The 27236-nt window shown below is 41.8% G+C and overlaps 1 protein-coding gene across 15 annotated transcripts in view; it reads left to right on the top strand.

Moving 5' to 3' along the window:
• Positions 1 to 27236, top strand: part of LMO7 (LIM domain 7) — a 411754-nt gene that overhangs the window by 364596 nt on the left and 19922 nt on the right. For 12 of the 15 annotated variants that reach the window (XM_069205263.1, XM_069205262.1, XM_069205261.1 and 9 more), the window contains 3 exons: positions 6959 to 7111; positions 10575 to 10788; positions 18149 to 18445. In XM_069205263.1, the coding sequence (XP_069061364.1) occupies positions 6959 to 7111; positions 10575 to 10788; positions 18149 to 18445 (664 nt within the window). The remainder of the gene's footprint in view (positions 1 to 6958; positions 7112 to 10574; positions 10789 to 18148; positions 18446 to 27236) is intronic. The other 3 variants (XM_069205265.1, XM_069205264.1, XM_069205274.1) reach the window with 1 other exon arrangement.

Below are 27236 nucleotides of genomic sequence, written 5' to 3'. Positions count from 1 at the left end.
TTTACCCAGTGTGCTCTCTTGGGAGAGAAGAATGCTGGATATTTGCTCACAGCCTGATCCAGTTGGGGCTAAGAGATACAAATGCCTTTTCTCTAAAGTGGCGAGTGAGTGGGAATGCTGCTCAGGACCGCATAAGTTTTATAGGTTTTACTTCTGTAACCTAAAAAAGTGTTATGATATCGCACCCTCAAGGATTTGAGGACTCATACACACAAAATAAAACTCAATATTAAATTGAGACATCCATAAATGAACCTTTTACGCCTCCTCGAATTATAGCGTGTAGAAAAAAAATTACATGACAGCTGCTGCATGTGTATGTGGTCAACTAGTCAAATGAAAAACTCAGCGCCCCGAATGATGTTCATTAGTACATTGTGAATCTTTCCGGATTCACTTTCTATGCGTTATTCGGCCATTTAGTCACCAGTGGTTAGTATCAGTTTTTTTTCTGGACCCAACCAATAGATGGCAGAATAATGCATAGCATGTATAGTCAAGTCAAAAAGTATGTTTATTCAGACCTCAGCTCTTTAAAAGAAAGAAAATATTAAACCATTCATAAGAATACAATCAAGTGATTAATACATGCAATAATGCAGTTAATCTCCTTAATTAAAAGGAACACTGCTTTTTTCGTTACCTTAAAATTCCATGCAAACATCCTATGAATTAAAACATTCTGTCAACCCAGAAAGTCTTATCACTGCAAAACTACTCCACGGGTACGTATTATCGTTTTGTTTTCCTGTCAGACTAATAGAAGAAGTGCTCGCAAACCTAAAGAACGTTGTTATGCCCTCGACTTCGAGGTGCACTTAGTGACAAGGGAGCAGTGATAGGAGAGATTACTTCAGCAGTTTATTAGTGGCAGATTACTCCTAAATGCAGAGCAATTGAGAACTAAAAATGTATACACAGTGGCATGAAATAGATGACTGTGGAACCACTGGGAATAAAAAACAAGTTTTTTGGCTAAAAAGTAACTGCGTGCATCATGCTGAAATACATAGAAAATTTAGTGCACATGCAGATCATCATTTGCCTGACTGGCTGAACAAAAGTTTCTCATTTACGTGGCCCAGACGGTGTGAAGATTTATACTTTCCAGCATGCTCCCAACAAAGGTGTGACATCACCAGATGGTAGTGTGTCGCTCAGAGTGTGTCACTAGGAGTATTTCAAAGTGTTCAAGTGTTTATTGAGGTCACTTGCATTCCTCAGCTGACCACGGTCGTCGATTCACCAAAATGCCAGGAGTAGCGTAAGTGACATTACACACCATTTGTCCTTTACTTTGATTGACACCCACATGCTTAAACACACACACATACATAAAAACACATTCACCCACAAGCATGCACACAATATACATTTAAAAACATTCCTACTCACCTCAGCTGCCATATATTGTCTTATTCCAGCTAACTGTACTCAATTTTTTATTACACAAATAGTGATTAATATTATTCACTATTTGCGTAATAAAAACTGACAAGAAGAACAGGGAAGTGGAGCTGCAACTACATCCGTAAGGACGAGCTGCTCTGTGTTCCAGGCACTATTTTTGCCACCTAGGAGGCCATTGGGTCGCAAACACAGAGCCAGGGGTCGCAGCTGCGACCCCGAAATGACGTTCATGAAGCTGACCTTTTGGAGCACAGGAATCGTCTTAAATTATTCCCCTCCACTGCATTGAGCTCTTCAAAAGTAAAAGCGCAGATATGGCATTTTTCAGAGGCACTAACCTCTCCCGGGAGTCTGAATGCAAGCGTGCTCTGGAAGGCTTACGTTGGCCCCCCTTGCCTTGCTTAGAGATTTTACAACCAGATGTCTTGACTTCACCAAAGCTTCCTTGGCACACCTATCGTTTTCTCCTTCCAGTAGTTATGCTGTACAAACATTATGTTACTGCCGTGTGGCTTTTTTGTTTGCTCTGGAAATGTTTAAATGCCATGGTATAAGTTTTGACTGTGCCCAAATCACTAAATTGATTCCATCCGTGTGCTCTGGTGGTTTGCCACTTACGGCGCCTAGGTCCAGGCCAGACCTCCAGAAGACATGCAGACGGTTTTGTCTATTTACTTTTCATATTGACAAGCATTTATATCAGTGGAGAACCATTCCGTTTTTGCCTGAATTTTGAACTCCTTGTCCGATTTACACCTTTAAAAAAAATGTTCCTGTTGAATTTGACTCTTTTTATCAAAGTGGTGCGCTCCTTTAAAATTCTGAATGTCCTTAAGTGCATTGTTTGATTTGCCTGGTATACACAAACCTCACATAATTTCTCTGATATCCTTGCTTCTCAAAGCAACCTACCAAAGATGAACCCAAGGGTACCATAATTTAATTTGTTTTTGCTTTAATTAATTATAATGTGTGGAAGCTTGGCTCCAATTCTCCATGGCAGTTGACTTTTGTAAACTGTGCCATTCCTGCAAAGATTATTCGTGGAGTTTACCTTTACCCAGATTCAGCCTACATTGCTTCCTTATCTCATGCACTGGTGTCCTGCGTGGTGACATTAAGAAGCTTATGCATTCACATATTATCTGGCCTGAACTAACATTCCTCATTCCTCGCATTTCATGCTGTGTAGTCCTTATAGAAGCCCCTCTGCTCATTATAAACCTGCAAAGCATGCCGCAATGCATCACCACAACGGTGGTCAATATCAGCAGTAGGCTAACCACTTTGTGTCGGCCTCATTTAAAACTAGCTGGAAGTTTATGGAAGACTAAGGGCCTGATTACGACTTTGGCAGATGGGGTTAGTCTGTCAAAAGTGTGACATATAACTTGTCCACTTTATTACGATCCCATTATGTCCTATGGAGATCGTAATACGGCGGACGGAATATCCGTCACGTTTGTGACGGAGTATTCTATCCTCGAAGATTGTAACCAGGCCCTAAGTCACTCCATACCCTCTCAGGATGTCTCGGCTAGATTTCGGGGGGGAAAAAAAAAACAGGGTCTGTAGCCGAGTATCCTGCAACTCAATGATCAGGAATATTTAGGAAGGACTGATTTTTTTTTTTTTTTTTTTTCCCATAACTTTCTGCTGTACTTTACAGCGCCCCATTTTGCTTTTGTATTTATTCCGCCATCTTTCTGATATTCTCCCCGCAGTAACATGAGAGAAAGCTGAATGCCACTATAAAAAAAAAAAAAAAAAAGATTATGCAAATCCTTTCGGAGTAAAAGACCATCTCCTGGAAGGATCAGTGCTTAATTAGTTTGAAAAATGAATTGCAGAGACCCAAACATTTTCTCAGGAGGCTGGCTTTGTATGCTGGGATTTCCAAAAACCGAATCTGTCTAATCTTGATTCCACCTCATACCTTTTTCTCCACCATCCTGCAGTTCTTGTCTCTTTATCTCATTCTTACAGTTTTTTCATTCCTGCTTTCTCCCTTTTGTCACTGCTTCTCTATCTCTTTCCATCTTTCAAATTTTCTGCCTTTCTTTCCCTTGCTTTAAGTCGAAGACTGATGAAGAAAAATAGGTTTGCTCCCCAAGTATGAGTGTGTAAACACCTGTACAAATCAATCACTGTTTGGGATGTCTATTTTTCAAGGTGAACATTAAACTACGGCTTGGAAATTAGAAAAGCAGCGTCAGTTTTCACTGTAACAAGCGTTTTTGCGCTACATTGGCTTTAAGGTGCTTTTTGAATTTCTGAATGTATAACCCTCCTTTTCTAGACTTACACTGTCTGTTTTGTTCGTTCTGTTATGTTGCAGTTACTCTAAATGACAGTCCACCAAGTTATATGTACTATCTTTGGGAACAGAGAGACTTTTGCTAACAGTTGCACAAATTAGATGAGAATTTAGCCAGAAGTTATTAATGCTCATTGGCGGCCCTCGCAGGAGAGCACCTGCAACACACGCTGCACTATTTCAATGCAAGGTCACAGGCAAGCTATCTGGAAGAGAGGTGCCAGCACATTGCTCTTTCTTTCGTAGTGTCTCTGCTGTCCACATTGTTCTGGGAAGCAACATCGTTATAAGAAACCATTTTTTCCCCGAACGGAGTGTTAATGTTAGCCCATTAGCATTGGGCTGTTTAACCGTTAAGAAAAAAGGCAGAAAGTCAGAAACTAAATTTTATTTTGCATTTCACAAGTCTGTCAAGTGCATTATGAAATAACGGCCATTACTCATTTTTCAGCCAACAGCATATTGCATTGTAGGGCTTATATGTTTTTCTTTAACACTCACTTCATTGGTTCAAAGCTGCAGATTACAAAGTGATGTTGACTAAAATGCCAGAACTGGCCATAGAGCCACTTCTCAGGTATGATTTAAAATGTTATGAAGTCATCTAGTAGAGTGGTTTTTAACCTTTGGAGTTCTGTGGACCCCCACTTGATCATTACTGGAACCCGGGGACCCCACTGACTCATTATTAGAATCCAGGACCCTCACAAAATCATTGGAAATCAGTGATCCCAGCCTAAGCATTTTCGATTATTTGAACCACAAAACAGTATAGAAACAAGCATTCATCAAACAAATATACAAATGATACAGTATTTTATTTATTTCACAGATACATATAACAAAACTCTAAATCCAATTGGGGAGTTTGGAGCTTCTCTAAATTCAATTGAGACCACTCATCCGCACTATATTCTGTTTGATGCTTTTGCCCGCTCCCATGAATCAGACTGAGGATGCTACCTCAATTTTTATCTTCAAATTTCAAATTCCTTCGCATTTACAGTGTTAAAATTTTAATTGGTACACTTTACTTATTTGTTTACATGTACTTTGTTAATCTGTTAATATTAATACATTTTCTAAGAAGTTATGGGCTCCCTGAATAGGATTTGCAAATTGCCAGGGGTCCCCGGACCACAGGTTAAGAACCACAGATCTAGTCCATTTAAATAATCTAGTTGGACATAAAACCAAAAGTAAACTCTGCTTAATTATTTTGTGAGGGCTCACTCCTTCATTCATACCTCGCATTAAAATGAGCATTTGTAATATTAATTGTTTTCTCTATTGCATAGTGGAAGATTTTATACTAGTCTTTACAACAAAGGTATAACATGGAGAGCAGCAGTGCAGCTTTCCCTAATGCAAAAAGCAGGTAAAAGAATTAGTACCTTTGGCAGGAGGAACAGCATACAGTTCTCCTAAACATATACTGAGCACATTCAACACAGTTAGTTAACACACTAAAGAGGGAGTGAGGGTATTTCAAGGACTTTTGTACACCCTCCATAAACATACATAAACACGAGAAGGACATCACACTTGGAGGAAAGAGCAGTGCTGGATTTGTGGTGGTGCGGCCAGTGCAGCCACACTGGGCACAAAGCTCGAGGGGCTGCCTTTTGGGTGACGTACTGAGGTGAGAAAAAATAGCCATGCAGCAGCAGCAGTGCAGGTTTTGCTTCCTCACAGAATTGGTGCAGGATGGTAGTGGCAATGCAAGCTTCCCACTCTCGCAGAAGTCAGCAAGTGCAATCTTCCATTCCCAGCAGGGCAGACTAGTACAAGATTTCATTGGCCTGGGAACATGCACAGTTGAGACATGAGTAAAATGCAGGTTAGAGACAGACCTGGAAGTAGGCACTTAACTCATTGAGAGTATAGATGGATGAGTGAGTGAGTATGCAAGATTTTTGCAAGATTCTCACTTTGGCAGTATTACAAATCAACATCCCTAAAAGTCGCACGTTTTTCACATAGTATTTGAGGCAAAATCTTAAGTCATTATTATTTGGAGCAGCCCAACCATAGCCCATGTAACTATGCCTCTTAAGGGTACACAGGTGGCAACATCTACAAAAAGGTTTTGAATGCGTGAAGAAACGGTGCTGTGAAATCCCATCTTCAGTGCTACCTGTTGAAAATGTTGAGGGCTGCCAGTGTTAAGGCTACATTTGAGAGCCAAGGTATCATTTGCTTTCTGTAGGATAGGTAGAGTTGAGCATGTGACAATGGAGTTAATTGATAGCCAAACGAGATTGCCAGCAATGATTTAGAATAAACCGTCACTAGCAAATTATGCATGGCATTTTGAATCACTATGCCGCCATTTACTTTTATTTCGGTTATGATTTGGCAGTTTCGGTAGCTGTAGCCCGAGTTTGCAGATTTGGGCAGATTCTAGATATTGTCCATTCCAAACATGACAAAACATGGCTGTCCATCTGGGAAGACACGTAGTACAGGCCTGCTGTGCTGACGTCACAGTCCGCCGTGCACTGGTGGCTGTGTCTGGAAGGCACGAAGATGATCGTGACCAGCGGAAGTAAATTTATAATCAACACAAAAGGGCATACTACTTGAATTATGTTTAAGAACACTATTGAAAGCTTATTACAGAACATTTGTTTAATTGTACGGCATTTAATGTTATGAAGTGAAATATCCAGTTCATAAACGTCGTCTCTTCTTGGGCTGTCGACAAAGCTGCCTTTCTAGAAGATAATAGATTTTTACTTTAATTTCCAAGAATATATCATTTCAAAGGAAATATAACAGACTAACAGCTAGAAAGTGTGAGACCAGCTCCTTAAATATTTGCTGGAAAAAGCGAGTTTTTGCTGTTGAGACACCACAGTTGGGAAGAAATTTGGAAACCGCGCTCTCAGTTTTTGTGGGCCATAATGTGTTAGAACATAGTTTTTCATTATAACCTGATTTCTGAACGAGTCTGCCCTTCTCAGCTTGTTCTACAGATGGATGCACATCTCATGTATGGCTACATAATGTGGCTAATGTCCACAGTTGTTTCCCGGAAACAGCGTAATGAATGGGATCGTGACATTTTGAACCTAATTATGCAGGCTTTTGCTTACTGTGGCAAATAGGCAGTTTTATGTATAGTATTATTTAGGTGCTTTTCAAACTTTTCGTAGATTGTTGGAATGTACAGCTGAATTTGAATAGTCAGTATTAACAAATAGACATACGTTTGTATATAACATATAGGTGTGCATGAGAGGTTTGGGGCTGGAGCTGCCCCGTGGCTGCAGGAGGATCATGTGCAGAACATTAAGTTTCAGCCCAAGATGCCATCATCCGAGATCAAAACTCAAAGGAACCAAATATTTTATCTGATGAAACCAGTAAACCCGGACCGAGGTGGGAGCACCGATTTAAACAACCTTTCGTGCTTCTTCAAATCTCAGCCTAATCAATTAAATCATCAACTTCTTAAATTGCGTGAAGATTTGTTGCTGATCAGTCTTGTAACTGTGCAATCAGACCGTTGCAATGGCAGATATTTCATGGTGGAAGAGGATGCGTGATAAATAGGCCTTGAGCACAAGATTGCTTTATAAACTATTTTGAATAAATGTTCTACTTTTGCTCAATGGCGTGGCATTATTGCATGGCCCGTGGGTATGCTGCAAAGCACCCTTTTCTTATTTGATCTGACTTTAAAATTATTCAGTACTAAAAGTTTGTTTAGCTGGTATATAGGTTCGGTTTGACTGCATCAGTGGAAAATGTGCAAAACATTTTAAGATGTCACTAATAAATAGGTCTGAGTTGAATAGCTAGTTGGGTATCTGTAGGAAATTGGGTTTCTAATTGAGGGGATGAAACTCTAGTCAAACAGAAAAACAACTTGTCAGGATGAAGTTACAAGCAAACCCCAAATTAACATGTGCTTAACTCATGGGTAGCTTGGCACAGAGGAGGCAGTGTTTAAAGTATTCATGCAGCACTCCAAAACAGCAATAAAGTGAAACACAACAAAAGAAAAATCCCACACATTTTAGAAAAATATAGAATAAAACCTAATCAATCATGTATGACCAAAATGACAAAAATCAAATCTGTAGAACCAGAGATATGATTTAAGTAAAATAGCATAAAACAGTACAAATTGCCAGCTGTGGATAACTGATCACGCTAGATCGGGACAAAGTCACAAGTTCAGGCTGACCGCCAAGGATTGCAGTCCAGCTACAAGGACTCATTTAAGCCCGCTGGAAAAGAGTACCTTAAATCGTGGTTGCAGAGTCACATGCCGAAGATGTGTCATGCACCAGAGGTGATGCGAGGTTTTGGTCGGCGATGGCGCCACACAGTGTTGGTTTAGAGGAGCTGTGAGGCTTCCATGTGAGGTCCTGTGTCGTCGTCGAGGAGGCCATCGACAAGGAGGCTTGTGATGTGAAGTCCTGAATCAAAGATGTGTTGCACACCACTGGTTCTGAAGACGCTGAGGAGCTTACTATGCAGAGTCCTGTGTCATCGTTGAGGCTGCCATCAACAAGAGGCTTGCAATGCAAAGGAGAACAACGAGGATGCATCATGCAGAAGAGGAGATGAGTCAGATCTGCTGGATCCACAGATGGGCAGAGCACTTTCAGGCCCACTTCCAAGGGTCCGGGACTGGGGTGGCACCATTAGGCAGGGCCAAACTCACAGATGGCAGAGTCCAGGTACTGGGTTCAAGGTTGTGGGAAGCCTTTTGTGTCCTTGAGGCTTCTGATCAGGAGACCAGCCAGCTATTCCTTGGAGTTGTTCTGGCATCCTGGGTTTAGAGATGCAGATCTAGTCCTTGTCACCCAGGCAAGAGGGGAGCAATCCTTCAGAGCAGCAGTCCAATAGAGTGGCAGTCCTTTCAGCAGCAACCTGCCCTGGCCCCAGATTGTCTGGGGCCACAATAGACTAGGTCCAAAACTATTTTTTGAGAGTGTTCAGCCAGGGCCTTAGTGATGTGCAAGTGTGGCATGTGACATCTCCTCCCCCTTTCAACTCAGAGTGACCCATCCTGCCAACACCTAGCTTCCCTTTCCCTCCTGTCTGGGAGCAATACACAAACACCAACTGCCAACTACCCCTACTTATTGACCCAGGATATAGCAGTAGACACTAAACGATTGGGATAAGCAAATGCCATCTTTCAAACAGTTGCAAAAAGAACAATTGATGGACAGAATGCTGAACAATGTCAAACTTTCAACCCAACACAGAGGTCCGGGGGGCCTAAATCCATTGTTATTTGGTACCTATGCCATTCTTGTTTGGACCCAGCCATATGCAAATCAGTCTTGACCCTGCTTCCCATGGGAACAGTCCAGCCCCAACTTCCAGGCCAGGTCCTCACTGGACCAGAAACAATCATCCTCGGACCGGTTTCAGGGTATCACCCCTCATCAGCCAGGCTAGCTTGACTCTAGTGCCATGGGAAGCACAGGACCCATGTCCGTCCCACTTACGGCGACAATTGCAAAAATAGCAATTGATGGACAGAATGCTGAACAGTGTCAAACATTCATCCCTTTTACAGAGATCTGGGCCTAAATCCATCGTTGTTTTTGCTTCCCATGCCATTTCAGTTTGGACCCAGCCATATGCAAATCGGTGGGAATGGTCCAGCCCAAAATGCCAGACAGGGCCTCCCTGGACTGGAAACGAGCATCTTGGGACCAGTTTTGGGGTATCACACCTCATCAACCAGGCTAGCTTGACTGCAGTTTCATGCTCTTCTGGGCATACCCGTCCCACTTACGCCAACAAATGGAAAAAGAACAATGGCCTAGCTTGGCAGTTCGGGCTGGACTGTTCCCATGGGGAGGAGGGTCAAGACTGATTTGCATATGGTTACGTCCAAACTTTGGTGGTTGGTGGCATTGTTCAGCATTCCGTCGATCATCTGCTCTTTTTTTGTTTCATCTTTCTAACAGTGGCATTTTTAGAATTGTGATTAAAAATCTGGCTTCACAACTAAAGGGGTCTTTTAAATAGAATTATTTTGACAACAAACCTGACATGTCTACCTGCTCCCAATTGGAAGTTACAGCCTATTAAATGTAACAAAATAACATTCATGTTTTCCTATGGGAGAGGTAGGTAAAACAAATTTAGGAGTTTTTCACTTACAGGACATGTAAAACGTAAAAGTACATAACCAGAGTTTTAAATACACTGTACCCTGATCTCTGGGCTACTCAGGGCCTACCCTAGGGGTGTGTCTATATATTAAATGGAAGGTCTGGGCCTGGCAAAAGTTTTTTATTTTGCCAGGTCGAAATGGCAGCTTAAAAACTGCACACATAGGCTGCAATGGGAGGCCTGAGACATGCTTAGAAGGGCTGATTAAGTGAGTGGCACAATTAATGCTGCAGGCCCACCAGTAGCATTTAATTTACAGGCCCTGGGTACATGGGGTACCACTCTGCTAGGGACTTGCAAGTAAATTCAATGTACTAATTAAGTATAAGGCAATTCCACCTTGTTTTAAGGAGAGAGCATAAGCACTTTAGCTCTGGCTAGCAGGCCAGCAAAAAACAAGATCAGCAAAAACAAGATAAGTAAATATAGGAGCAGTGAAGGCAAAAAGTTTGGGGCAAACTATCCTAAAGCTAATGGGTCTAAGAGTATTTAAATCAGATTGGCTTTTTATGTAACTATAAACTAAAACTAATATTGTCCAACCTGGCATATGTAGATTAGACCAAAAAAGCATTGACACAGTGTTCTGGCTGTTACCGTAAGCAAAAGTAACTTTTTGCCAACTACTGGTGAAACACCAGATTCTGCTGGGACCTTTTCCAGTTCTAATCATAAATATGTGTTTTTTGTTATTTAGACAGCAGCAGGCATTCAGATAATGGCTGGGGTTCCACATCTTCCCAGAGAGGATACCAGAAGGATCAACCTCAGACTAATGCAGAACTGGAAAGGCAGCGCATCATCCAGGAAATGAGGAAGACTACTTCACTTGTGAACGACAACAGCTGGATAAGGCAGCGTGCTTCCAGTGCTTCAAAGGAACCCAGCAGTCTTCCCAATACAATGAGAAGGTTAGCTGCATGTTGACAATTCCGCACTGTTCTTAGTTATGTTTGTAAAACTGGTGAGCGCAGCAAGAATCGGTTTGTAGGATGATAAATATATTGTAATTGTTCAGAGAAGTTTTTTTTCCAGAATTTGTGTATTCAAAGTTGTTTTTGATGCACTAAAAATCAAGGAGGCTGAAAAGGGTTTGGAAGATAAAGTGATGGGACATGATCATTGCCCAAACTCTTCTTGGAGTGATCAATGTTTTTACATGCTTTTCTTGGTGAGTTTCCTAGTCCTGTAACCCCAAAAGCATTGTGTAAGCAGAGACTGGGATTTTCAAGACTATGTATGTATTAGTATTAATATAGCACAAATCTGATAGAGACGTCTAGTTGCAGATTCCTTACCTTAGAATTTTCCCCCAGGCGTCAGACTGGATCTGGAGATTTTTCTTTGATCAATACCCTTGCTCGTCGTCAGGTGACGTCGGTCGCCTCCGCGGGTGTCGTTGGTGCCGTGGTCGCCGTGATGACATCAGGAGTAGCATATAGATGCCGCCCTCGCGCAGTGACGTCAGTTCTTTTCTTTCCGCACCATGCGCTGATCCGGAGAAGAGCTACCCTGGCTATTTTTTGGCTGAATTTGACCGTTTTGTCGAGTTTTTTCTGTGCAACTTTGGTACGTCGAGGATGTCCCCGAAGACCGGGTTCAAGCCATGCGAGGAATGTCATCAGACGATGTCGGTGACGGATCCTCATCGGGTGTGTCTGTGGTGTCTCGAGCGCGACCACGACCCGAAGTCGTGCTCAGAGTGCCGGGCCATGCACCCAAAGGCTTTGAGGGAGCAGTCCCTAAAGCTAATGGCGGCCCGGCACTCGACTCCATGTAGGTCCCGATCTAGTTCGAGAGGAAGACTACTTCAAACCTCCTGCACACGCTGGGGTTCACTATCAACGTGCTGAAGTCACACCTGACACCCTCTCAGTCGCTCCCTTTTATCGGAGCAGTTCTGGACACAGTGGAGTTTCGGGCTTATCCTCCTGAAAAACAAGTCTAAGACATTCAGGCTATGATTCCGATCTTTCGGCCTCGATCTTGGGTTTCGGTGAGACTGACTCTGAGGCTGCTGGGCCTCATGGCCTCCTGCATCCTGCTAGTAACACATGTTGGATGGCATATGCAGGCTCTGCAGTGGGACCTGAAGTTCTAGTGGGCGCAGCATCAGGGGAATCTCTGCGACCTGGTCCAGATTTCGGAGGGAACTGCGAATGACCTGCAGTGGTGGCTTTCGAATCCAAATTGGGTCCACAGCAGATCCCTCTCCCTTCCCCAACCAGATCTCTCTATAGTGACAGATGCGTCCCTTCTGGGTTGGGATGGCCACATGGGAGAGATGGAGATCAGAGGCCTCTGGTCTCCGGTGGAGTCGGGGCTCTATATAAATCTGCTGGAGCTCCAGGCGATCAGGCTTGTGTTGAAAGCATTCCTTCCCTTTCTCAAAGGGAAAGTAGTGCAGGTGTTCACGGACAATACTACCTCCATGTGGTACCCCAACAAACAGGGTGAAGTAGGGTCCTGGACCCTTCGTCAGGAGGCACTACGCCTCTGGACATGGCTGTAACATCAGGGCATTACCCTGATGGTTCAACATCTGGTGGGCTCCCTCAACGCCAGAGCGGACAAACTCAGCCATCGATGCACAGCTAATCACGAATGGTGTCTCCATCCGGAGGTGGCACAAGGTCTCTTTCAGCAGTGGGGAGAGCCTTGGTTAGATATGTTCACTTCTGCAGAGAATGCGCAATGTCAGCCGTTTCGCGCGTTGGAGTTTCCAAGGTGGCATTCGCTCGTAGACGCTTTTCGTCTCAAGTGGAACTCCGACCTCCTTCACGCCTTCCCGTCTATCCCTCTTCTGCCCAGAGTTCTCAAGAAAATCAGGAACAACAAGGCCCAAGTCATCTTGGTGGCTCCGGACTGGGCACGGAGAGTATGGTATCCAGAGCTATTGAGCATGTCCATCGATCCTCCCCTCAGACTGCCTCTTCGGGTTGATCTTCTGTCGCAACAACAGGGGACGGTTCTCCATTTGAACCTGTTCAACCTCCGTCTTCATGCGTGGAGATTGACCGGCACCAGTTGATGGCTTTTGCCCTTCCACCCGAGGTCTGCAATGTTATCTTGACAGCCAGGCGTCCATCCACCAAAACGGTATATGCCTGTTGTTGGAATAAATTTGTGTCATGGACTACCAGCAAATCTGTTGATCCCCTTTCCGCCCCTCTATCCGAGGTTCTTCTGTTCATTCTTTCTTTGGCCCAGCAGGGCTCTGCTTTGGGCACCCTTAAAGGGTATTTATCTGCCATTTCAGCCGTTCTTAGGCTACCTGATCAGCCCTCACTCTTTAAGTCTCCTATTGTGAGTAGATTCCTCAAAGGGCTTCCTTCCACTCCATTTATCATGCCTCAGTGGGACCTTAATCTTATACTTACTTACTTGATGTGTACCCCCTTTGAGCCAGTGCATAATTGTCCCTTGCGGCTCCTCACCTTCAAAACATTCTTTCTAGTCGCTATCACCTCTGATAGGGTGAGTGAGCTTCAGGCCCTTTCCTCAAAACCTCCATACTTGCCGGTGAACCCTGACAAAGTCGTTTTGCGCACTAGGGCTTCCTTCCTTCCTAAGGTGGTTACACCCTTTCATGTAGGCCAGTCCTTCACTCTGCCTACTTTCTGTGCACCCCCACATCCTTCCCATGAGGAGGAGAGACTCCACTGTCTGGACCCAAAAAGAGCGTTTGCGTTCTACCTCAATCGTACTAAAGATTTCCGGGTGGCCGATCAACTCTTCATTGGGTATGTGGATGCGAAAAAAGGGAAGGCAGTGCAAAAGCGTACCATCTCTTGATGGGTGCTTCTTTGCATCAAAATGTGCTCCACTTTGGCCAAAAAGCAACCTCCTGAAGGCTTGAGTGCTCATTCCACCAGAGCAACTGCTGCTTCCATTGCGTTAGCACGCAGAATTCCTGTCCTGGATATCTGCCAGGCAGCTCCTTGGGCGTCCCTGCACATGTTTGCTAAGCACTACTGCCTGGACAGTCAGGTCCATCGGGACGGCTATTTTGGTCGTTCGGTCCTGCAGGAGTTCCTAGTATGATCTTGGTTCACAGCCCACCACCGAGGATGGAATTGCTTGGGTATCTGTTCTAAGGTAAGAAATCTGCAACTAGAAGTCTCTATCAGATGTACAAGTTACTTACCTTCGGTAATGAAATATCTGGTAGAGACATATTCTAGTTGCAGATTCATTACTGCCCACACATCCTCCCTGCTTGCAAACTGATTTCTAGGGTCAGGGATTCCCCCTTTCAGGTCCTCAGCTCTGGCGCACCAATCTCAGGGTTCTTAGCGGCTCTGCGTTTTGGCATAGACAGTTGTTAAAAGAAACTGACGTCACTGCGCAAGGGCGGCATCTATATACTACTCCCGAAATCATAACGACGCCAGCGGAGTCGACCGACGCCACCTGCTGACGTGCAATGGTATTGCACGAAGAAAAATCTCCAGATCCAGTCTGACGCCTGGGGGGGGGAATTCTAAGGTAAGGAATCTGCAACTAGAATATGCTTCTACCAGATAGTTGGTTACCAAAGGTAAGTAACTTGTACTATTAGCTGTGAAGCCACAGAGTGCTGTGCATTATGCGAGGGGTTGGTAGATAATCTACAAAGTTTGAGTATGTCAAACAGGGATTACACATATACATTTTTGTATACATTTATGCAAAGCGACACTAATTGATTTACCCAGAATGACATGATGGCATTTAAACCTGGTTCTCCAGGTTTCAAGAGCGTCAGCTCTAGCCTCTAGGCCACATCACCACTTTTATCTGCTAGAAGATGATCTGGTTGGGGAATAGATATGGTTCTACAGTCAGTCTGTCTAGCAACTCTTAACGAGATAATACTTTCTTCTGAAGCCTACTGCCACTGTGAGAAGAGTCATGTTATTTAATGAGAGCTGTGCATGTTGCCCAGCTCTGCAAATTGATAGATAAGCAGTCGGTTGGCTTGAAAGTAAGTCTTTTTTGCAACACCTTTACACCATTCGCAGAATCCATGATACTTTAATTTAATGGAATGAAGAAACTATGGGGGTCATTACGACCCTGGCGGCCGGCGGTAAGGTGGCGGTAACACCGCCAACAGGCTGGCGGTGTTCTGCCAGCAATTATGACCGTGGCGCTATAGCCACGGCCATACCGCTGGCCCCTCCAACATACCGCCAGGCTTCCGCTGCCCTGGGGATTATGAGTCCCCGACCGCAAGCCTGTCCGTGGCGGTAAACACCGGATTAACTTGTGGCATTCGGTTTCGTACAATGGTAGATGGACAAGTTACCAAAGCCAAAATTATTATTTTTGTTGTTTAAGGTGAACATTAAGCTCTATGTACAGGTTGACAGCATGAAGTTTGGAACCCAGTTGAGTGGCAAATAATGGGGGGGGGACATGTTTTTGTGCCAGAACACGATGGCACCCTATGCATTTGGTAATTACATATCTTCTTAGCACATACCTAATTAGCACATTTTTGCAATTTGAGACCCAGAGATATGATTTGGCAAAAATACAAAATTTTATAAGGTACTGAAGCAAGTGTGGTAATCCAGTTCTTTTAGTTTATAGGGCAGCAATGTAGCCACTAGATCGCATTTTTTAATGCTATTTTTTTTTTTTGCTGCGCACCACGTCATTCTTTTTTATCTCAATACTGACCTCTTAAGTTGTTTGCAGTTTGTCAAGTGACAATGTGAAACCACCCCTTGATCCATTTTATTTACTTTATTGTGGTGTTTGAAATCTCCTTCCTTGGATGTTTTGCACCCTAATACATACTAATGCATAACTTTGCATGTTGCCACATCACAGTCCCAATGACTTCAGTCACTTTACATTGTGCCTTATGGGTTTATATACCTGTTGGGTACTAGCCATGTGGCATCTCTCTGGTTGATCTGAAAGTAAACCATATTTTGCGTCCACGTTTATCTGCAGTATCATTTATGAGCATGAAACCCAGGACTGATCATTGTGCAAGCGCATTTGGCTGCCTTTTTTCACCAGGATGAACTACTCCATTCACTGGAGTTTTGACAGTTACAGTTTACCATACTAGCATCCACGTACCCACATATTAGCACTGTACTGTTTAACTTACTTGTTTTTAAATTTGGGGCTGCGGTCTCCCACTGTCTTTTTTGTTATATACTGATGGCCCAATAGTTACATAGTTTCTCATTATATTATGTAGCTGTAATTAACTATTTAGAGGGTTCACAAATTTGATTGGGGCTGTCTGAGTCTTAGTAAGGCCTAATGAGGTTTTGTAAGACTAAGCCCAAATACCTACAAAAGAAACCTTCCCAGGACAAATTTCAAAATAAAAACCATAAAGGTTTATTCAGAATTAGGATCATTGCAGAAAGTAATTCGTTTGTCAAATTCAAATCTGCCTCAATAATGAATCGAATAATGAAAATGCCAAAGGATCAACATAAGCCTGTCTTCAAAGCAAGTAAATAGCCAGAACCAAACTATAGTTCAGCAAGAAGACTGACATAATCGGCCTCAATAGAGACCAAAAGACTCTAAGTATAAATCAAAGGAAAGACTGGCGCAGAGTCTGCACAGTTAGAAATGCAGGAGCAGTTGAAATGTAAAGTGAGTAAACAGACTAGCATAGAGCTTCCTTTCTAAAAAGGCCAGGGTAAGTCTGGCACATTGCCCAAAAACAAGGAATGTTAAAGGGTTATAGGAAGAAAAGCCACACACCTTCCCTGGTGTGAAATGTCATAATAGAGCTTGATTAGAAAAGATCCATGTTATTAAGCAATGACTGCTCAAATAAACATGGTAAAATAAATACGTATAAATCTAGTAAACATCTACTTTGCTACATAATAATAAACAAAATATGAATACAAATCAAGAGGATATGACTGGGCATTTCATAGCAGACAAATGCAGTAATATGTTCAAGCAATGAATGGCCCATGCACGCACCTTAAGGAAAATACCTTGAATTGTTACAGAGACGGGAACATCCATGGTACGGCCTTCCTCGGGAGTAAGGCACATTAATGCAATTGTATTTTATCATTAGTGAAGTTAGCTTCTATTCTGCAATTTTTTTTTTTAAATGGAAATGTACTCCGAGACATACACCCGAAAAGGTGTGTTAATGTGATATTAAAGTGCATATTTATTTTTCAATGTATGTCGATGCAAGATGGCTGTGGCATACTTATGCCAACTAAAGTCTGGTTATGCTAACCTAAACACATCTGAATTAAGCAATGCTTTCTAATTATTAAAACACTACAACACATCATCTGTAAAGAAATGAGCACTTAGCTTAGCTCTGTTGGCACCTTAGGTCTTTTTCAATTTGTATAACTATATTGGGAATTTAAAATCATGTCATACTTAATATGGTCTCCGAATAAATCGCATACAAGAAACTCCTAGCGACTGAGTTGCTCCAGAATTTCCAGTAGTAATACGCACCTACTTACTGATAAACATTTTCTGAAACAAGCACCATATCCTTTGAGTGAAGTCTGATAATCTTTTTGCTTCACTAGAGATGTTTTAAGTGTGCTTTGCTGCATATTGTTTCTTCTTTGTGGTTTATTGTTTTTAATGTATGTTTGTTGATGTCAGTTGCCCTAGAACTTTGGTCAACTAAATGGGCTAAAACAGTGCTTTAGGTGTTTCCATTACATATTGCTAACTTTATAGAGAATGTACTCAGTTCCACAGAGAGAGAAGGAGATGTGGTCTAACATCAAGAGCTGCTGCCTTTAGAAGTAGTGAATCAGGTGTAAATCCCTACCTCCCTTGTCAACCTGTTTTTCTGGGAAAATAACCTAATCTCTCAATGCCTAAAAACAAGACTAAATGTGCAACTTAATTGGTTTCTTATGAAAATCATTGTAATGCTCTTGTGCCAAGTTTGTATTATTTTAAATTGCAATAACATAACAGGCACAGCACATGAGCATTGGCAGACCGCAAGGAGCAGAGTGAAGCTACTCAGTTGTTTTCCCCAAATGTCTTTTTCATAAATGTCAGATGGGAGATACTGAGTGTAGCTGATTCTGGAAGTGACATCACTGTAAACTCAAATATTTCTTTTCTGCAATGGTCCTTATGAGCAATCACATCAACAGGCTAGAACACACGTGATGGGGATTTTGTTAATCCCCTGACATCACAAACTGTGTAAATCCATGTACTCATAGAACAACAAATTATTTTTACTGGTTTGTTGCTTGTTTGGTAAATGTGAAACTGAATGTAACCATTTTTCCGTGCCAGGGGTGAATCTTTAGACAATTTGGATTCATCAGGAACAAGCTCCTGGAGACAGACACCATGGACAAATCAGCCTACGTCTTACAACTCATTATCAAGCAGTCAAGATTTCAGCCGCCCTTCTTCAATTGTGTCCACTTCTAACCGCTCTTATTTGCGCACTCCTTCCTCTATCTTACCACCTGCTTCTGGTGGTACAGGGAGGACTGGTTCTCTGCCACAGGCCACCTCAGTGGCTTCCACCTCCCCACAATCTCTATCTCCAACGCAGGCATCCCAGCCAGGGAGTCAGCAGAGAAGGTAGGTTTCTTTAACTCATATTGGTTTGTCATCAGTTTATTTTCTGTTTTCATTGCAGTGGACATACCTTTTTGCGCATTAAATTGCAAATGACAGTCCCCATTTGATAGTTACAGTAGAAACAGGTAGCCCTTAAATTGGAGAGAGTACAATGTCATGACAATTTCCAGTTGGCCTACATTCTTATCTGTGGATAATCTTCATATTGACCTTTTTCATAGCTTAGTTTTTTTAGGTTGAGTACGCAAGCGCTCTGGCCTGTTGTAATCTCTCTGTGGGCTTTAAACCACGCCCACCTCATGCCCATCACTATCACTCGTTCTTGGGTTTGCCCTTCAAAAATCCTTTGCTGTCATTGGTAAATGCTTTGTTTGTACCTCCTTGGGACAGTTTTGTCATTGACCTGGCCATCGCCCCGTTACATGGATAATTGCACGTTTGCCAATATGTTTGACTGCAAGTGAACTTCTTTTTCCTTTTGTGTCTCTTCTTCGTTCTCACGCTCATGGCAGCCATGGCGCTTTTAATAGGCTTGCGTATGTCAACTGTTATACTTTTAGTTTTCAATTTGTGGCAAAAAAAGTCCAGTTGAGAATTGTACAACACTAATAGCTCGAACTCGAGCAAACACGAGACCCATTGCATTGCAAATGCTTGTTTGGTTTTATTTCCTGTTTTCAATGGATATTGATACTGTTAGCAGTCATTGCTATTCCGTTTAAACATTGGCATTTCCCCAAATCAGTAGATGTTTAAGAATTATCAAACTGACTTTGTAAGGGTGTTACAATATGTATAGTATGTACCTCATTAGCAAACACTGTCATTAAAAACTACTAGTGGGCAGTTTGTGGGTAGGAGACTGAGGTCAGATATCCAATATTTAGATGAAAATATTTTCATTTGAAAGTGAATTGTTGCTTTTGTCTTTAAGAATATTGGATGGGTGTGTAAATGAACTTAACACAAGACGTCCGTAAATGGAGGTCAATTGTTCACATTTCCTGAAACGTTTATGAATATTTAAAAATGTTACCATTAATAAAAAAAATTGCTGTAGGGGAGAAATGCAGACTGTAATCTGAGTTTTATTATCAGCGTTCTCCGTTTCTGAATTTTAGCCACTGCAATTTAAAACAGAGTAGTGTTTTGTTATTCTCTTCTTTTTTCCCCTCCCTTACCTTGGAACAAAGGTTCTTCACCTTTTGACTTTTGTGGACTCCCATTTAATCATTACTGGAATTTGGGGACCCCCACTGAGTCATTATTGGAATAGGGGGACTCCCACTGATTCAGTTTTGTCTTGTTGAACTCACTATTGTCTGCATTCAAACTCAATTCTGCATCACTGAGTAAACAGCATACTTGTGTGAGAGCTCTATCGTGCTCCTTCTATGTAGCTTCTAAAACTAATATGTCATTGCTATAATTGAACGCGTTCACAACAGGCTGTATGATGCATCAAATGATGTTTTGAAAAAGTTCTGCAGCCAATGACGCACCAAAACAAATTATTTTGAATCGAAGCAACCCGAGGTGTAGAAAAGGTTGTAATGTACCTGCAACTTTCTTCAAGTTCCAACTGATGATAACCTTTATTTGAATCAAGGCGAGGAAAGATTTTTGCACCATTCAATTACATTATCGTGTCAGCAATGTGTGGACCTGGATGTCATTCCTGTTCAATCGCCTTGTTTGGCTGGTGCATGTCAATGCAAATGTATAAAGCTTCTTTACTATCCTTTTTGTGCACCACCACTAGGGGAGCAACCTTTGATGGAGCAGTGAAATGCTCAGTAATGTCATGTTTATGTAGTGATTGAAGTTCCTATTCAACAGCTTCTTCTAAATGAAAAGCAATTTGTCCATCTCTGAGCAACAGGACGGACATCTTCTTTAATATGCAGTTTTATTTTCATAGTCTTAAACTTTCCTAATCCATGAAACAACAAAGGAAATAATCTTACTTTTTCTTTGTGAGCTTTCATCTAGTAATTTCCAGAAATCAGTCCCATATCAGCAGCTGTATTGAAACTGATTAAACAGGCACTTAACGCCGCACCCTGAACCCACAGCAAGGTGCTTCTACCTTTGTTTTCTTATGTTTCTCTGTTGCTACAAAGGAATCTTGACTTTTTATCAGCCGTGGTTATGGAGATAGTTCATTGTATTTCTCTTCAGGCATTATGTTTATCGATGCACCACTGATGATAATGAAAAGTATTGAAGAACCACTTATTTCCAATGACATCTTTGATCAGTGTTTGTATGGCTTTGCTGCTTTGGCACGTCGACTTATCTTTAATTGATATTTTTCATCACATGCAATCAGTTCAGCGTGCCCATGTTTCTCAGAGGTAAACATCGACATCGCACAGTCACTTTCTTCACTTTCACTTGATACTGAAATGGAATAACTACGTGACTGATTTAGATGACGATTAACTTTGTTTAGTGTCAATTTGCCTCAACTGATGTAGTCACTTGCTTCTGAAATGTTCTGGCAGCCGTTTTGTCTTTGTGGCGTGGCGCACTTACCTTGTCCGTCGCTGTACACATCGTCACAAAATTGTTCTCTTTCCCCCTACCTTTACTAATCAGGCCAATAGCAGTCAAGATCCTTTGTGTGGAAACAAAAATCCACATCTAAAACATAACTTCAGGTGGGTAGCACTTTGTGTTCTTCAGTCTTCTGCTTCAGCTTACTTTTCATACTCATGACTGATTCCTTCTGGGCATCTCTGGCCTCCATGTCAGCAGCTTGTCTTTCAGCACGCTCCACAACTTTGGCATCCATCAACACCTGCTGCTGACTAAGAGTTTGTCAGCATTTGTTGTCTGAATGAATCTGACAAGCATCCATCAATAACTCTTAAGATGCATAGCTTATTTGTCATTAAATTTGTTGAACTTCCAGTGTTTGAGTTCATAGAATCAGAAACTCATCAATGGTTTCACCATCTCTTTGATGTTTTTGATTGAAAATGTATTGTTTATAATCTTTTGGAGCTCGATTGAATTTCACTTTCAACACATTTTTAATCTGATGGTATGTGACTTCTTGGTCAGTTCTCAGCATTTTCTTTATAACTTATTTCACACCATCACCAGCACGAATTTTGAGATGCTTGATAATCTTGCTATCAGTCTCTCCAAGTGTGTCAATGAAATCCTCAATTGGCTCTATCCAAGCAATCCATCTATTGTCAATATTTTTCTTTTTGGTGGCATTGAAAGGCAGTGGTGGTTTCAGGAAGGCAGCAGCATTGTAACTGCTCATGGGAGTGGCTAGCATTGAGAGTGGAGTTCTTTCAGATGCTGTTGTCTACCCATCAGAGTCTGCATCATCACCAAGGCCAAACAATTGATCATCCAGAAGAGACTTTTGGGTTTTGACCTTCTTCTTGGTTTCCATTGGAGCCCCATCACTTGTGAAGACTTCTGAAGTTCTGAGCTGCACCTTGGCAGCTTTGATGGTGTACCGCTTCAGGTATTGGACAGCTCAGTAAGCACAACACAAGTGCTTCGGTTAAGGTCGTAACACTCCACTTATCAAGGCTCTGGTATGTGTAATAACACTATGCTTTCTTTTTACTTGTTATGTCAGCCAGCGCTATGATTTGCAGTCTTATGTAGTAAATTTTGGTAGTCTTTGACTGCACTTTGTAAACGTGGTTGTAACCGTCTTCAGCGTTAATGCTCCATACAATGTATAACGTTTTGCCTACGTGGCACACAGGAGCAAGCCTGCTGGGCCACGACAAACTCTCCAGGAGAGCACTGTCCTTCTTTGGGTTATGTATGCCCTATCTCATCACCATTCATAGCATCTTCCCCAGTCTGGGTACCCACCAATGACTACGTCACGCATGGAGCTGTAAATCACATGTCTTTAATCCTCTGCGTGTGCCTGTGAACCCCAACATTCTAAACCAAGCTTTCATTGCATTCTGTTATAGGGATTGCATCACACAGCTTTGGGGGTCTGTCCAGAGCCAAAAGAGTTCCACGCCAGACACAACACAAGAGACGGCTTCTAGAATAAAAAAAACTCAGTTACGCAACATCAGACTTGTATAATGCTCCATGCATTGGTGTATAGGTAAAGGATGCACAGCCACAATTAGACTGTTTAATTGTATGGTGGGAAAGGGACCTTGAACTTCAAGTCAGTGCCCTTTGTAGATGTATATATTGTCATCCACATTGAAAGTGGGTACTGTTTCATACACTGTGCATCCTGTTAGGCTTTCTGAAACTGTGAATTTGTTATGTGAAGCACTTATCATCCTGTCTGAACAATTTTCAATATAATCCCTTTTGGCTGTAGCTAAGACACTTCAGTGAGAAGTTCTATAGCACTTATGTGGCAGTTGTAGTGGGCAATGTTGTGATGTGTCTACTCGTATTCTATGGTTAGTTCTGAGTGTGCATGATCTTCGTCACACACAGGTTTATGGGGATGATATGCTTTAGTGTGAATTCTTTCACAATAGTTATTGATTACTGTTAGATCTAGGATGAGGTCCACTTGTGTGAACTGCATTGTTAGCCTTGGTCTGTCATAGTCTTCACCATACGTCCTAGGAAAATCTGGTATTCAAGTAACTATTATGACTTTTGTCTTTCTCCAGAGAGTGATCATGGTGCAGTTGAACATAAGGAAACTAGAGAATGAGGGAGATTCCAGAAATACTTGTTTCTTGTGGTGTCATTTTGCATTGTCAGAAATTGCATTTCTGGTTGGCAGAGGTATGCACCTTGTCCAAGTAGGGACCACAGTCCTAGTAAGTCAGATACACATCCTAAATTAACCTGTGCTGACCTTCTGGTAGCTTGGCACAGAGCAGTCAGGCTTAACTTAAGAGGCAATGTGTAAAGTATTTGTGCAACACTTCAGATAGTTAGACTTGGAAAACACCACACAAAAGACACCACACCTGGTTAGAAAAGCAGAGCTTAAATTTATGAGTAAAACAAGACCAAATGACAAACATTCAATAAGTAGAAGTTGACATCTGATTTTGTAAAGAATAAAATGCAGTATACTGCTTAAAAGCATATAGTACTAACCGAGGGGTGGGGCGCCATATAACTGGTCTCGCTAGACCGGGTAAACCCAAAACTTTAGGCGGACTGCGATGGAGCTCAGGTCGAATACAAAGTTTTACCTTCTCAGAATTGAGCCAAGAGTCCCATCCAGGGAGAAGTTCCACTGGTAGGGAAAAGTTGGGGGAAAGACCACCATAAGGTTGTCAGGTCTAACATGCATAATTTCTATTCTAGCTGTATCCATTTTGGGGTACTTTAGAAGCAGAGCATGATGCTTTACTAGTGCTGGTCAGACAGATGGCCTACGCTGTAGCACAAATATAACTTTCTTCCTTAGGACAAGCATTTTACCTTGGAAATTCATCTTCCTTTACCATTTACCTGGTCTTCATCAATCATTCCAAGTAGGTTTTCAGGACAGTTGCCGATTCCCCAAACTAATTTTTCAGGTTAAATTTGAAAAATTATCTGGAATAGTTTAATTTGACCATGTGCAGATGATTGTTGCTGATTATGGTTTAGTGCTGTATTGGCATTTCTAAACCAGCATTCTCGCTGTGTGACTCTTTGCACATAAATCAGAAAAGTCATCCATGTTGAGTGAGGAGAAATTCCTTTAAAAAACATTGGATTATGTTGCTGTGCCAGATTAGTTCAAAAGGACCTCTGTAACATAGAGGAGACAATGAAATGCCCTTTCTTCCCACTAACATTACTGTACTAAAGTTGCACAATATTATGAAGTCCAGAAAGAGATGTGGATGCAGGTGCCTCCAAAAGTAGGCTATTTACATATTCCTTTCCCAAGAGCAGTGTTCTGTATGACATAGAAATTGAATTATTAGAGCTTTTTCTTTCCTCCATTTTCCAGGTTCCCACTATATTGGCCACCATGCTTGATTTGTGGAAGATGAGATAAAAAAAAAAAAAAAAGGAAAAGAGGTCCAAAGAAACTCATCCAGTCTCTATTCAGGCTTCAGCCATCTCCCTTCTTGTTGCTTTACTTGTTTTCCCAAAAGCCAAAAAAGCAGCTCAGTCACTTTTGCTATGGGTAATCATCAAGGCATATTGTTCTCTGAGCACCTGTCATGAAACGAAGCTGGCCATTCGAAATGACAGGCAGGACTCCGACTTTACATCCATGCCTGCCTTCTGTAGTCATCCACATATTGTACAAGTCCTTGGATGATAGAGCTTTAGGAGAGAGTATTGGGATTTTAAACTGTTTTAGCACTCTTTCGGACTCAGGATGTACCCCCTGGCTATAAACATTTGGGTCGTTTGCTGAGATTTCTCTAAGTTTTAGCTAGGTTTGGCACCTTATATAAATTCACACCTACTTTATTTTTTACTTTCATTTAAATTTAATTTCTTTCCATCAAACTCATGGCAGTTTAGAATTTCAAACAACCCAAGTGCTAATCATGGCCTTTTTCTCTGCCAACTAGACACCAGTGGACATGCATAACACTGTAAAAAGCTGGAAGGGATTCTGTGTCAGTGGTTGTTGTGGTGTTGGCGTCTTCTCTCTGTTGGACGCCCAACAGTGCACCAAAACAATGACACTGATACGTTTAAACCAGGAGGGGGTCTCAATGTTTATTCAATAACATTTTCTGGATATTCATTTCATGCTCCATAAAGGACATTCTGTTTAGCTGCTCAAAGGCTATTCTTCACCAATTTTGGCCATATGAATTGCACAAGACAGCCAAAGAACCCACTGCTCATAACCCTCGCTGTTCTCTGTTTTGCTCTAGTTCACTTTGGACGCAAGTGGCAATCTTTGCAGGACAATTACTTTGGACCTTAAGCATGAGTATAGCCCTTGAAGGCACATATATCCTTCAATTTGTTCTCTTTCCTCATTGTCAAACATTTGAGGGTCTAAACTGTAATGAGACTGGGCACAAGCTATATTAAGAACATCATAGTCCCTCAGTTTGCTGGCAAAATAATGTTCAAATAAATCTCCTATGGGAATTGGGAAATATTTTATGTGGCTCTACGGGCAGGTTATTACATAGGAGCTCTTGGCTTGAATGCCCTGGATTTCACCATCTTGTATTTTAATCCTAGAACCACGAAAAGACTTTGTTTGCATAAATGCAATAGATTATATGGGCCCACTTTGATGATTGTGTTTACTGTGGTGCTTTGAGAAAACGGTCAGGACTTTACAGCAGCCACGTGTAAGGTCTATGGGGTATGCCTAACACGATAATACTTATCACAGCACCATTAGATTAGCTTATTTGTTCTGGACAACTTGTTTATTAGTCTACAAGCTGGTGATACTTTTGTTAAAGGAAACAAAAATACTACAATTTGGCTCATACAATTATCAACGACCATGACTGGAGTTTCAGTGAAAAGGCTGCTGCTCAATTTTGCTTTCTCTGCAGACATTAGTTAGAAAAGTATAGGTATGGGGCGAGCTTATTCCTGTCTAAAATTGCTGCATCTGTACTGCAAGGTTGCAGCTTTAGCAATAAGCAACATGAGGTTTGCAATCACTGCTTAAAGACTAAGCCCTTTTCTTTAATTCAAGAGGTTCAGGACCTGCTCATTCATTTTCTATTCAGTGGCTTGAATCCCTTCAGAATTATCCAGGATTTCCATATCGATGTCTCACCCTTCAGGATCTTATACGTTCCAAGATAGACAATTGAACTAAGTCCAGATAGCAAATCAATATTCTAAAACCTCTCTTGTCCCAATCTAATGAAGTCATACTGACATCTTGAAGTGACAGGCTGCTTTCTTCCTTCTTAGACTAGCAAAGCATTCCTCCACCATAGAACTTTGTTACAGTGTTTAATCATCTGTACCGCCAAATCATTTATTTTTCTGGACTCTGTAGATTGCAAGTCAGCGATACTCTGCTCTTATCGGGAACAGTTTCTTAATGCATCAAGCAAGGTTCTAAGAAGACACTACAGATCAACTCTAGAAGGCTGCCCAATATCTAGGGCTCAGAGTAATTCCATTTATCTACACGATTACGGGACCCATTATTTCATTGAGAAAACTAAACATCTGTGTGACATACATAAACCTCTGTTAATTAATCCAGCATCGTTTCCTGGAATTATTTACGGTGTGAGCTATGGACCAAATCTTAAATCTAGCAACCAGGGAGATTAGCTTGTTCAGTACTGAGGCACTGGCTTCTAAAGTAACGATTCACCTACTGTCACACAACATTTTTTTTATTGTTACAGAGATATTTTTTTACTTTGTCATTGGGACTAGCATCATCACTGCAAACTCTAACTTTCAAGGTGTATGCTGCCCAGATCGTGTGCACTAAAACACCACATCATTGCCACAAAATTGGATGTTTCTACCCTTCTTGCATGATTGTCCAATCAGAGCCCTAGTCAAACATTTTCAGCTGTTAAGTCCGTTTGAACAGGTTTGGCGAACTGAAATTGCCCAGGAATCAACAAAGCTTGTAATGCATTGCTGTCAGTTTTGAAGACAGTCTTGCATGCTGCACCTGGTTGTGTCAGGAGCAGTCGTGAATAAAGCACTGTACACAGCTTTCCCTCCTAAACATGCCTTATTTGCCACCAAGGAGTTTATTTCCCATGTGCAAGCTTTCATGAATGTGTCTGCTTAGTTTTGGAGTGCCGAGGAAATAATAGGATCTCCCCTTGACATATAACCTTTTGGACATTACTGTGTGTCCTCTGGCATTTTTGTGTGTGTTAGGTGTGATCGTACTCATGAGGAA

This window comes from Pleurodeles waltl, chromosome 8 (assembly GCF_031143425.1).
Source record: "Pleurodeles waltl isolate 20211129_DDA chromosome 8, aPleWal1.hap1.20221129, whole genome shotgun sequence".
Lineage (NCBI taxonomy): Eukaryota > Metazoa > Chordata > Amphibia > Caudata > Salamandridae > Pleurodeles > Pleurodeles waltl.
The sequence above is the reverse complement of the archived record's forward strand: the minus strand, read 5'-3'. Positions and strand labels throughout refer to the sequence as shown.